This window comes from Phascolarctos cinereus, unplaced genomic scaffold (genome assembly GCF_003287225.1).
Source record: "Phascolarctos cinereus isolate Bilbo 61053 unplaced genomic scaffold, phaCin_HiC Scaffold_9;HRSCAF=440, whole genome shotgun sequence".
Classification (NCBI taxonomy): Eukaryota; Metazoa; Chordata; class Mammalia; order Diprotodontia; family Phascolarctidae; genus Phascolarctos; species Phascolarctos cinereus.
The window spans coordinates 261,321,827-261,334,119 of NW_027556402.1; the positions used below are offsets into that span (position 1 = coordinate 261,321,827).

Genomic DNA, 12,293 nt, shown 5'->3' on the forward strand with positions numbered 1-12,293 from the left:
AGGACAACCACCACCAGTCCTGAGAGTATGTGACAGATGAGTTCTGGGGGCTCAACTCATGCTTGAGAGTGAGAGTTAAGTGTCTCAGAGTATTTATTACATTTGAGTGTGTGCATGTGTATGTGTGTGTGTGTGTGTGTGTGTATACACACAGACATATAAATATATACATAGATACATACGTGTGTGTGAGTGTGTGTGTGTGTGTGTGTATACACACACACACACACACACACACACACATACATAAATTTGAGGTATGAAATGTCATGGCCAATTGACTTGCTTCTGATGGCACCTTTGAAAACCCGTTTCTGTACACAAATGTCAGCATCTAGCAGGGATGCTTACTGGGTTCATACTCACCAGCTTCTACATTTTCATGACAAAGCACATTCATATAAATTAATGCTTTTGATCATCTTTACCACCACATAAAGGTAGGTCACTGAATCAGATTTAGAGCTGGAGGACGACGGATGGATGCCAACAAGTTCAATCCCCTCATTTTACAGATGAGTAAACTGAGGCAAACAGTGGTTAAGTGACTTGCCCAGGGTCACACAGCTAGGAAGTGTCTGAGGACAGATTCGAACTCATGAAGATGAGTGTTCCTGACTCCAAGCCCAGCGTTCTATCCACTGCACCACCTACCTGCCCCTTAAGAGTGTACCCAAATACATTTCAGTGATGAAAAAGGAAAGTATTTACATGGAAGGCAACAAGTTTGAACATAAAATAATTTCTATGCTGCCAAGTCAACTGCACATAGAGAGACCTGGCAGGTCTGTCCCTGAGCTGTGGTTTCCTATAAACATCCCCCATGCTACCCTGATCAATGTATTTCCAGCAAAATAAAGACCAGTAATTCTGATAAGAATCTATGCTTTTGCTCAAAGCTCTTGGAATGAAGCCTGATTCTATCCATCTGCACATGGGCAGACCCATGAGTGAAATCCATCATTCCTTGTTACCAATAGTCAAGTAAACAAGCTGAATTGGAACAAGAAACTCAAAGGGTTTGGTTACCCTGAATCAACTTAGGAAATACATTCTATAAACATGAAGTCTAGGAGCTAAGGCCATCCCTGTGAGGAAATAGGGGCATATTTTCATGTGTGGTCCACAGGCCCAGGGAGAAAGAAAAATTGGTGAGTTACACTGTATTTGAGGTGGTGCTCACTATACTTTGAATACAGAGAAGAAAGGCAAAGAAGAGTCTCTAGTATTCCACCTGGTATGGCTCTTTCCCATCAGCCTTGGGTCTGGGACACTGGTGGCAAAGACTCATCTTCTAATGGTGTTTTTGTGATTAACTTCATGAAATCTGCATCCCAAATAGGTACCCGGCAGGCCTCTGTAACCACACTGGGTTTTGCTTTTTTTTGTTTTCTTATTGACAGTTTCTGCCTCTAGGGTTTAATTATCTCCTCAGCTGTCATTCAAATCAAATGTTTTCTTCTCTTGCCTTAGCTCACCTGATCTCACCGATGGAATACAGACCGTCCCAGTGACATGAGCCAGTGGTACAGGAAGAAGGCCGCTGCCACCCAGGAGAATTGGGAAGAGAGGGGATGGTAAAACTGACAAGAGGGCCTATGAGCCCAAGCTGGTGTCCAAGGGACCCAAGGATCTTGGGAAAGATCCCAAGCCCAAATGTTCTGGCCTTTACAATGGCAGAGAGGGAACCTCAGAAGTAGCACCTACATTGAAGGGTTGTTGTGAGGATTCAATAAGATCAGATTTGTGGTGCCTGGTACATAGTAGGTGCTATATAAATGCTAATTCCCTTCCCCCTCTCTACATACATTCATGAATAAGAGGTAGTTGTGTGACAATCATAAAAGTAAAGCTCTACACTTGAATCCAACAAACACTTATAAGAGGTAGTTGTGTGACAATCATAAAAGTAAAGCTCTACACTTGAATCCAACAAACACTTATTAAGCGCTTACTGTATACCAGGCACTGTGCAAGATAGCACAGATAAAAAAAAAGCAGCATAATCCCTGCCCTTAAGGAGGCTGCATTCTGCTGTAAGGGTGCAGAGAACACAGACTCAAGCCTGTATACACAAGATAATGTGATGGGGCTGCCCAGAGAAGATGGCATCATATTTGAATCTTGAAAGACCCAGGGATTCAGGGAGGTAGAAGAGGGAGGGCATTCCAGACAGGTAGGAAAGCCTGCACAAAGGTAAAGAGAGAGAAGGAATGCCTGGTTGAGGGACCAGTAAGCAGCTTCCACAAATAAAAGGCAGAGAAGTGGACTATACAACAGCTCATTGGGGTGGGTTGGGGTTATGGGGCTAGGGGCTGGACAGTTTGGTAGGAGTCCATGGTGTGCCATACCAATCACAAAGGTTACTGTAAGTCTAGGCTACATTGGGGAAATTGATCTGGTCCCTTTTGGTGGCCATGAAACTGACCATGGACCTACCCCTCCCCCTATAGAATCTCCTTTAAAATAACTGGGAGGCTGAGGAGATCAGGGATAGCCCCAAGGTGACAATAACATGAAGAAATTGATGCAGGATGACACAGTTCTTCAGAGTTTGTCAGTTAGCTGTCTCCACTGGCCCTTCAAAAAATTCAATGGAAAGAAGCAGTGTGGTGACATGGTAGGGAGAAGGCAGCCATGGAGTCAGGGAGATGGGGTTCAATGCTTCTCTTTGACACCAACGATTTGTTAATCACAGGGAGTTATCTAAACTCGGGCACTACAGGCAGCTGTCCAAGATCACAAGCTACGGGTGAGGCCACAGATTGGCATCACAGGAGGAAGTTTCTGCATGTGAGAGATCCCTTTGAGGATGAAATCACAGCTCCATATCCTCAGTGCCCATCAAAATGGCTGGCACACAGCAGGAGCTTAATAAATGTATGTTCTACCCCTCCATTCCCAGAATATGGGATTCTTGATGGATGGAGCCAGATTTAAAAAAAAGAAGAAGAAACTGAGGATGAAAATGACTTGTTAATGCAGTTTAATTGCCACCAAGGACCTGGAATCAGAGAACCTGGTTTAAGTGTCAAGACTGTGACTAACGAGCTATTTGACTCGGGTAAGTCTTTAGCTCAAGTCCTCAACTTCCCTATTTTTAAAAAGAAGGGGCTGGGTTAGATAGACTTTAAGGCCTCTTCCCTCTCCAAACCCTATGATCTTAGATGACTCAACAAGCCAGTAGGGAAGTAGGAAAGTACGGCTGAGCCTCAGGATGCAGAGAACAAAGTGTTCTTGTTTTTTGAAGATAGACTGTAGAAAGGGATCCCAAATAGGTGAATGGTTACAATGCTGCCACGTGGTGCCCCACACAGGCCCACATAACTGGACACACATGATTCCCAGATCAGGCAGGTCAAGGATATGTTGGTGAAGAATTCAGAGAATCATTGGAAGACTTTCATGAACAGCCAGAGAGTGAAGTAAGTAGAATCTAGAAAATAACATACACAGTGACTGTAACAATGTAAAAGGAAACAACGAATATACCTCAATTCTACATAATTATAATGACAAAGCTTGGCTCGAGGGAAGAGGCCAGAAAAGAAACCTTCCAACCTTCATGGCTGAGGTAGCGGGCTATGGGGGTGAAAGTGAATACATACTGTCAAATTTGGTGGACTGAGTGGTGGATTTTGCTAAATGGCTTCCCCCTCATCCTGGCCTCCTTTTATTGTTATAAGGGATGGCTTACTGGATGGAAGAAAAGGGAATAAGCATTTATTACTCACCTACTTTGTGCCTATTACATTGCTAAGGAAGAAAAGGAATATTCAGAAATGAAGGAGACATAAATACAGAAGAAACATGCTTTTTTTCTTTTTTAATAATGTGTTTGACCTACAATCGGAATATATCCAAAGGCCAGAAACCAGCAAAAGACAGCAGTGTAGAACACTAACTTGCAATTAGTAACTGGATTCAAATGAATTTAAGCTTTCAGAGGAATCAGAGGTGGGGATGGCAAGGATTTATCCCTTGGGGTAGATGAGAATTATCAGAAAGGAGTTCATTCTCCTCCTGGGTACTGATGGGGTTTTGGGGCCACACAGCCTGAACACCCCCTAAATGAGAGATCTTTGAAAAGTAAAAATAAAATATGATATAATTCAACAACGTTACCTAAAGAAAGAAGGATATCATGGCAGTGATGACATGGTAGAGAAGAGCTTGGGCTTGGATTCATTAAGTAGACATAGGTTCAAAGCCCACTTCTGACACAGGTAGGCTGGGTGACCCTGGGAAAGTCACTTAACCTCAGAGCTCTAGGAAGCTTTAAGACCATAAGCTGTAGGTAGCAGAGAGGTCAAGGGAGTTCCTATATCAGAGCTCCTACAGTGATGAAATCACAAATCCCAGGGGGGGAAATCATAGGAAAACTCTACTTACTGTGCATCATTTGATTTGTTTTCCCATTAAAATAAAGATGTGTGCTTATTTCTTATCAGGACTATTCTTTGTCACTTTTCCTCCAATTCCTTTCATTCCTGCAATACTTTTATTCCCATTCAATCCAACCAAGCTTTATCGAGTTCCTTCTATAAAGCACTGGACTAAGCCCTGGGGATGCCAGGCAGACGGCTGCTGCCCTCAAGGAGCTTCCGTTCTACTGGGAAGAACAATCCAGACACTGGTAAATACAGACAGGGATTTCTAGCTGTGATTTCATTAGCATAAGGGCTTCCCACGTGAGGAAACTCCCTCTACCAATGCAGGATTTGAACCCAGGTCTTCCAGACTTTAAAGCCTGCTCTCTGACCACTATGGTCAGGCATATCTGTCGTGATTAGAGAATGAGAGAGAGTACCCTAGTGTATCCAGAGAGGTTTCTCCTAGGACATAGCACCTGAGCTAAGCCTCAAAGACAGATAGAAATTTGAAGAGGCTGAGATGAGGAGGGAGGAGGGCTTCTGGGGCACGGGGGATAATAGAGACAGGAAAGGAAAGGGCAAGTCTGGGAAACAGCAAGGGGGCCAGTTTGTTTGGGACACTGGGCATGTAGAGGATGGTTAGGCAGTAAGTCTAGAAAGATTGGCTAGAGCCCCAGCACCAAGGGTCTGGTGATATGAGTAACCTACGTGTGATCCAAGGACGACAAAGAGTGGCGGAAGGTCCTCAAGCATTGACGTGATGGGGTGAGGCTTGGCCTTTGGGAAGATTATTTTGGCCGCCATGCAGAAGAGGACTGGAGAGGGGAGACTCTGGAGTGTGGGGGAGGAGAGGTCCAAGTATGAGACTACTGCAGTAGTCTCAGATGAGGGGGAACGGGAATCTGAACTAGAGTTTGGGGGCCTTGTGGGTGGGCAGAAGGGAGAAGAGACCAGAGACATCAACGAGGTGAAGTCAACCAAACCTGGTTTGGTTCATTAGATATGAAGGAAGAAGGAAAAGAAGAGAGAAAGGTCTTGGAGGACTTCAAGATGGTGAAGTTGGTGGTGCCCTTCAACAGAAACAGGAAGGTTTGGAAGAGGAGTGGGTCAGTGAGTTTGGGATGGGTGGGAGAGAGATAGCGCACTGTGTTTTTGATATGTTGACTTTCAGGTATCTTGGAGGCATAAATGGGACTCGCAGGCAACTGGTGACATGGCGTTGGCACTCAGGAGAGAGTCAAGGGATGGATGCAGAGAGCCAGGAATCATCTACTAAAGATGAGAGTTAAACCCATAAGCTCAATAAGAGAAGGGATAGGAAGAGAAGTGAAGGCAATTTCAGATTGAACCTTGAGGGACAGCCACAATTAGAACATGGGGATTCAGCAAAAGGGATTAAAAAAACACAGGGCAGAGAAGTGGGAAAGCCAGGAGGAAGCAGTTCCACAAAAGCCCAAGGAGGAGAGAGTATCCAGGAGAAGAGTTTGTCCAAGAAAATCTAGGGCTACAGAGAGATCAAGAAATCTGAGGACTGAGAAACAGCATGGGATCAAGTGGTTAAGAGAGCCTTCTTACGCTTGGGAGAAGCATTTCCCCTTTAGCGGTGAGATTGGCAGGCAGATTAGAAGGGGCTGAGAAGCAAGAGGAAGGGAAGAAACGCAGGCAGTGACTATAGATGCCCTTCTCTGGGAGTTTGGCAGTGAAAAGGAGGATAAAGAGTTGGTAGAGAGATGAGTGGGCAGGTAGGTAGATAGGTAGATGGATGGATGGATAGATGGATGGATGAAGAGAGAGAGAGAGAGAAGATAAATGAATAGATATATAGATAGATGACAGATAAAGATAATTGTTCTGTAAATGGATTGCTATATAAATGATGGATGGATAGAGATGGATGTAGGGATATAGACAGATGGAGATAGAAAGAGCATTTACTAAGCCCTCAGTAAAAGGTGCCATTGTGCTCAGTGTCAGAGATACAAATACAAGCAAGCTAGCCAGTTCATGCCCTCGAGGAGCTTACACTCATATATGACCCATAGAGAGGAACTAGCAATGGGGGTGGGGCATGAAGCAGGCTGGGTTGTCCCCAGCTTGTCCACAAGATCCCCAAAGTCAGATGGGTTCATGATTGTGAACCAAAAGGTGCAGCCTGTATTTGGAGAGACACAGGGTGTATTGTGAGTTGGCTTTAACCACAGAATGCTTATGTGTAGGCACATGTGGACACAGGCATATTTCATGCCAGAGATGAAAGAGAGCTCTTGGCATACTGTGGCCAAGCACTGGTGAGGGCCCTTCTTGCAGCTACTTACCTCCTGTTTCCGTGTCATGGAAGTTGGGGTCCAGTCCTCTCTCCAACATCTTGGAGATTTTCTCCACAGAATGATGCTGAATATGGTCCATGCATTTCTTCAGGTTTGTCTGCAGAACCAAAAAGAGGACAGTCATTCCATGGGGACGGTGCATCCTGGAGCAGTCCCTGAGAGACACCAAATGAGCGTTTCCTATTCTGATCTCTTCATTCTAAGAGGGAAAGGGCAGACTCTCTGAGCACCAAGAGCAGAGCATAGAAAAAAGCAGTAGAGTCCACAAGCCCTGGCAGTGCTGCTATCTGATTATCAGTCTGCAGCTGTCTGAGAATCCCACCATCAGGGACGCCATCTTTCCCTTCCTCCTCCCCATTAAAACCCTCTTGGAAGGCCTCAGTCTGCAATCTGGGACACAGCTCATTCCATAGCTGACACTAATGCCAGGGAAAAAGAAAAAAACAAAAACATGGCTATTTGAAAGGCTGGGGGTCTCTGGGGTCTCTATCTCCACAATTATAAAACCATTTATTTACTCCCTACTGTATACACAACTTTTCACTAGACCAATAAGTCACAAGCCATGTTCTCAACAACTTACAAGGAGATAATCCTTATTCAGCCACTGTGTGCATTGTGTGGCACTCAGCAAACATTCGTTTCAGACCTAGTGTGTACAGAGCCCCACGTGCCACATTGGCTGAGACAGAGAGTTTAGTTCAGATGAGATTCTTGCTCTTATGGAAATCACAGGTGAATATGGAGGACATGGTATATCATGATCTGACAAAGATAACACAAGACACTCTACAATTAAGTACATCATAAGCAAGCTGATGCCCATCTGCCTCTTCAGCCTCATCTCACACAAGTCCTTATTTACGCCTTGTACAGCAGCTAGAGGTAGCTTGGATGTGAAGTGAGTAGAATGCTGCACTGGAGCTAGGAAGACCTGAGTTCAAATCCAGCCTCTGACATTTAGTAGCTGTGTGACCCTTAGTAAGTCACTTAACTCAGTTTCTCCATCTATAAAAATGGGGATATAATCGCACCCATTTGCCAGGGTTGTAAGGATCAAACAAGATCATGTTTGTAAGGCACTTAAGCACAGTCCCTGGACCTTAATAAATGCTTGTTCCCTTCCCTGCCTACATCACAGCACCATTTTACTGATCCTCAGACCTTATTGAGAGATCTCCTTCCTCCACACCTTTGTCCAAACCATCTGCCACGCCTCTTTGGAAAGCCTTCTTTTCTTCCAGGTCCAGCAGAGGGCACCTTCTCCAACTCTAACCCTGTGGAAAGTACCCTCCCTCTCCTCAAACTTGCCAGGGCCCCTGGTCTCCTTCCTCGGCTCCATCACATTCTATCTGCCTGATTTTATAGTAAGCTGTGGATTGGCCAGATTCTCCTTGTGGAGCTCTCAGCAGCTCAAGGGCAGTGACTGCCACCTTTCACCTTTTTTATCCTTAGCAGTAAGCTCAAGGACAGGCACACAGTAGGTGTTTAGCACATGTCTGATGGATTGATCCATCATCCTAGCATCATAGATGTAGACCAGGAAGGGGGCAGAAAGGCCATCATTTTACAAAAAAAGAAACTGAGGCTGAGAGGAGATAAATGATTTGTGTAGGGTCACACGGCTGGTCTGAGGTGGGATTTGAACCCAGGTTTTTCTAACTCCAAGTCCAGTACACCAAGCTGTTTCCCAAAGGACATCATAGGGAATGTTAAGGAGGTGCTCTCTACCCCAAGAAAAACTTCTTCTCAAGAAAGAAATGAAGAAAAAAAGGAAGGAAGGAAGGAAGGAAGGAAGGAAGGAAGGAAGGAAGGAAGGAAGGAAGGGAGGGAGGGAAGAAGACAGGAAGGGAGGAAGAAAGGGAGAGAGAGAGAGAGACAAAGAGAGAGAGAGAAAGAGAAAAAGAGAAAGAGAGAGAGAGAGAGAAAGAAGGAAGGAAAGAAAGAAAGAGAGAGAAGGAAGGAAAGAAAGAAAGAAAGAAAGAAAGAAAGAAAGAAAGAAAGAAAGAAAGAAAGAAAGAAAGAAAGAAAGAAAGAAAGAAAGAAAGAAAGAAAGAAAAAGAAAGAGAGGAAAAGAAAATTCAGTGCTTAAAGGGCTCCTCTGAGAGAGTACAGCACCTGGCATATATAGGAGGCACTTAATAAATGCTTGTTAATGCTTTTTGTCTTGTGTCACCAGCACTCAGCATAGAGCCTAGGACACCAATAGGCACTTAATTAATGCTCACTGACTAATTTTCTTTTTTGTCTTGTCTTTTGAACTCAGCACCAATCCTGGAGCCCAGCAGGTGCCAAATATCTGCTGCTTCATTGATTGCCCTCTGAGATTATCCAAGTCCACTGAGGCCCCATCACCTAGAACCAACCCACCTTGGTATGGAGCTTAGCCAGCTGCTTCTCATCCAGATTGGCTTGCTTGTACACCCGCCTTTTGTATCGGAACTGAGAAAACAGAAACCAGATCAAACAGAGAACATTTCACAAAGGGGCTTTGTGGGCCAGGTGAGATAAAAAGCTGATTTCATTCCTATCTTTCTCTCACACACACTGAGCCTAAAGAAGGGAAGGATGTGGGCACACAGCCAGAAATCGATCTTATTCCAGGGTGCCCCCAAAACATCAGACTCCAAATGATTCTCCACAAAGGACTCATAGATCAGGAGGTGATGATCACCTTGGTAATCATTTTCTCTGAAACATTCAGAGTTCTGCTTTTTCGCTCCCCTTAACAGCTGAGACCAAGCTTGGTCCGAGAATCCTGCCCCGTCCTCAGGCCAGGCTTTCAGGCCAGGACTACAGGCATTTGATTCTCCTTCGATTCACTGACAGCTCACACAGGAGCGTGCCCACCATTCATGGAACAATTCATGGCACACCAGAAGGCTCTGGGAAGCTCTTTATGGATGGGAGGTATCCTTCCCAATGTGGAACCCTTCCTCTCATGTAGCCGCCTTCTTACTTATCGATGAAATTCAGAAGTGGGTGAGGATCGTTTGTGCTGGCCCACTGCATCGGGCCAGCTCATCCTCTGTCTTACAGCGAGCTCTCCACTCTGCCTGAATCTCTCACAAGGCTATGACCTGGGATGTTTGGTTTGCTTTTGTTTTTGTTTTTCCTGGGAAATGGAAATGATTCCATGGGGAAAATCCTTCCCTCTTCCTAGCACTTTCTGTGTATCCCAAGCACAGTACGGGGAGGACAGACAGCACGTTGGACATTGGAGCTTAAAAACGGACCAACAGACCGTGGTCTGCTTCTAAGGTGACTGGCCTCAGCTGGCAGGGAAGCTTAGCCTAGACATCCCAAAGAAATGCAAAGGTCTCTCTGAGATAATCCCATTCTTTCTACCCCGCTCCCTTTCCCCTGCCCCCCAACAGTGAGTCACTCATTACAAATCCAAATTCCTTTCTCGCCAGGGATCCTGTTTGAGACAATGAAATCCAGTGAGGGTTCTCGTGCTTTATTTATTCTGGCAGACCAGGAAGTTTCAAGGTAAATCGGCAAGTGCCCAGGGAGTTTCTGGGCAGAAGGGGCTTGGCTGTTAATCTTCACCCTCATTCCCCTGCTCGGATTAGTGGAAGGGAGTGGAGGGGTCCACAAGGGCTCATTTTATGAATTCCCCTTCTCACAGCACAACAGTGGAGGGGAACACATTTCATCAATATCCCAACCGTGAATACAATACACTGAAGGGTTCTGTTATCAGAAGAAGGGATCATGCAGGATGTAACAAAGGAGGGTTTGCAGGGAGCCTACTGGGGAAGGACAATTGTTTTCCTGCAGTAGAGGACCCAGCCTTCTCTCCTACCTGCTCTCCAGATGAGGCTGAAACGTGGGACTGATAGGCCACCAGACCAGAGCACAACATTGGCGACTCCCCCAGAGACAGGGGTCACACTCAGATCCTTGGACAGCAGGTGGGAGGAAGGAAATCCCTACTGCTGACCACTAACCAAGCAGCTGATCAACCCACTTTTGGGGTGGCCAGCAGAATCACCTGGGAACAAAGTTGGGCAGAGAGAGAGAGAGAGAGAGACAGAGAGATAGAGAGAGAGAGCGAGCGCCCTACATTCAAGAAGGAAGAGAAAAACAGCTTCCCCTGGTCATGCACTCTCAGGTGATTGGGAAATTTGGGCCCCTAGCCCCAAGTTCCTTCTCTTATCAAGAAAATCCAAATAATCCAAATACCCCAATAATAATCCCAATAGTAATGATGGGGGCAAATTTTACTGATGATGGTGGCTTTTAACATTTGGAAAACATTTCACATATATTGTCCCATTTATTCTTGCAGTAGGTAAATGCTTTTCCCATTTCATAGATAAGGAATATAAGGCACAGAGAAATTTCATTCAAGTGACTTGCCCAGGATCATACAGCTAGCAAGTATCTGTGGAAGGATTTGAACTCAGGACTTCCTGATTGACAGCCTATCCCATAAAGAGTCTTTTTCTTTCTAAGACAGTCTTCCCACCTGCCTTGAATCTGGAAGGCACACAAGGTCCAAAGGACTCAGGTGGGGCTTTCCCCACCTCTCATCCCCCATCAGGCGCTTTAATCTAATCCTCTTTTCTACATGCTGGATACCTCCAAAGAAGGAATTCCTTTGGGCACGTGCTGTGGGTACTCCCTGAGAAGCCGTTCTTCATCCAAGAATTTCCCATCTCGCCCGTTGCTGGCAGGTTGAAACAGCCCATAATTTAGGACATCTTTGAGGCTCTGGTTCAATGTGCAGAGAATCCGCTGCTTAGCCACCCACACTGATGCGTCTGGATTAAATCTAATGCATTTCTGTTAGGGAGGAAAAAACAAAACAAAACTATGTCTTAGCAACTTCTCAGAGTCAGGGCTCCCAGTGAATGTCACGTGGAAGAGGACCCAGGAAGCTCTAGCCCACCTCGCACAGGAAGGAGTCCCCAGTAGGACTTTCCCAACAAGTGGGCATCCAGGCTCTTCCTCCAGCGAGAGGGAGCCCGTCCCTGTCGGCAGTGACCCAGTCTGGTTTTGGACAGGTCTTATTGGTGGGAAGTCCTCAGTGACATCAAACCTCCGTACCTTCTGCCCACCACTCCTGGTTCTGCAACCTAGGATCTAGCACACAAAGGCTCATCCCTCTTCCACAGCACAACTCTTCAAAGACTTCCCCAAGAATTCCCTTCTTCAATTCATTCTGCCTCTCAGTATGGAAGCAAAACTTCCCTTAGCACCTGGTCCCCTGAACAAACTCCTGTTTCTCCCAAACGTTAGTGAGATGACGTCCTATCCATTAAGAGAACCCCTTGTCCTATGATTCCAAATCCAGCACTCTTGTGGGCAGCCAGGGACACAGTGGCTAGAGTCCTGGGCTTGGGGTCAGGAAGACCCATGCTCAAATCTGGCCTCAGACACTTCCCTGCTGCGTGGCCCTGGAGGAGTCATATAACCAATGTTCACCTCAATTTCCTGAACTGTAAAATGGGGATATTAATAGCATCTATCTTCCAGAGGTGTTGTGAGGATAAAAAATGAGATAATCATTGTAAAGCATTTACCACAGTGCGTGGCACATAGCAGATGCTATAGAAATGTGAGCTATCCTTACAATAGCCATTTT

General features: G+C 45.5%; 1 protein-coding gene across 1 annotated transcript in view; it reads right to left on the reverse strand.

The window, feature by feature from the left end:
• SHANK2 (SH3 and multiple ankyrin repeat domains 2) overlaps positions 1-12,293 on the reverse strand; it is a 730,263-nt gene that overhangs the window by 615,459 nt on the left and 102,511 nt on the right. The window contains 3 exon segments of the mRNA XM_078148660.1: positions 6,689-6,797; positions 9,071-9,142; positions 11,288-11,491. Of these exon segments, the coding sequence (XP_078004786.1) occupies positions 6,689-6,797; positions 9,071-9,142; positions 11,288-11,491 (385 nt within the window).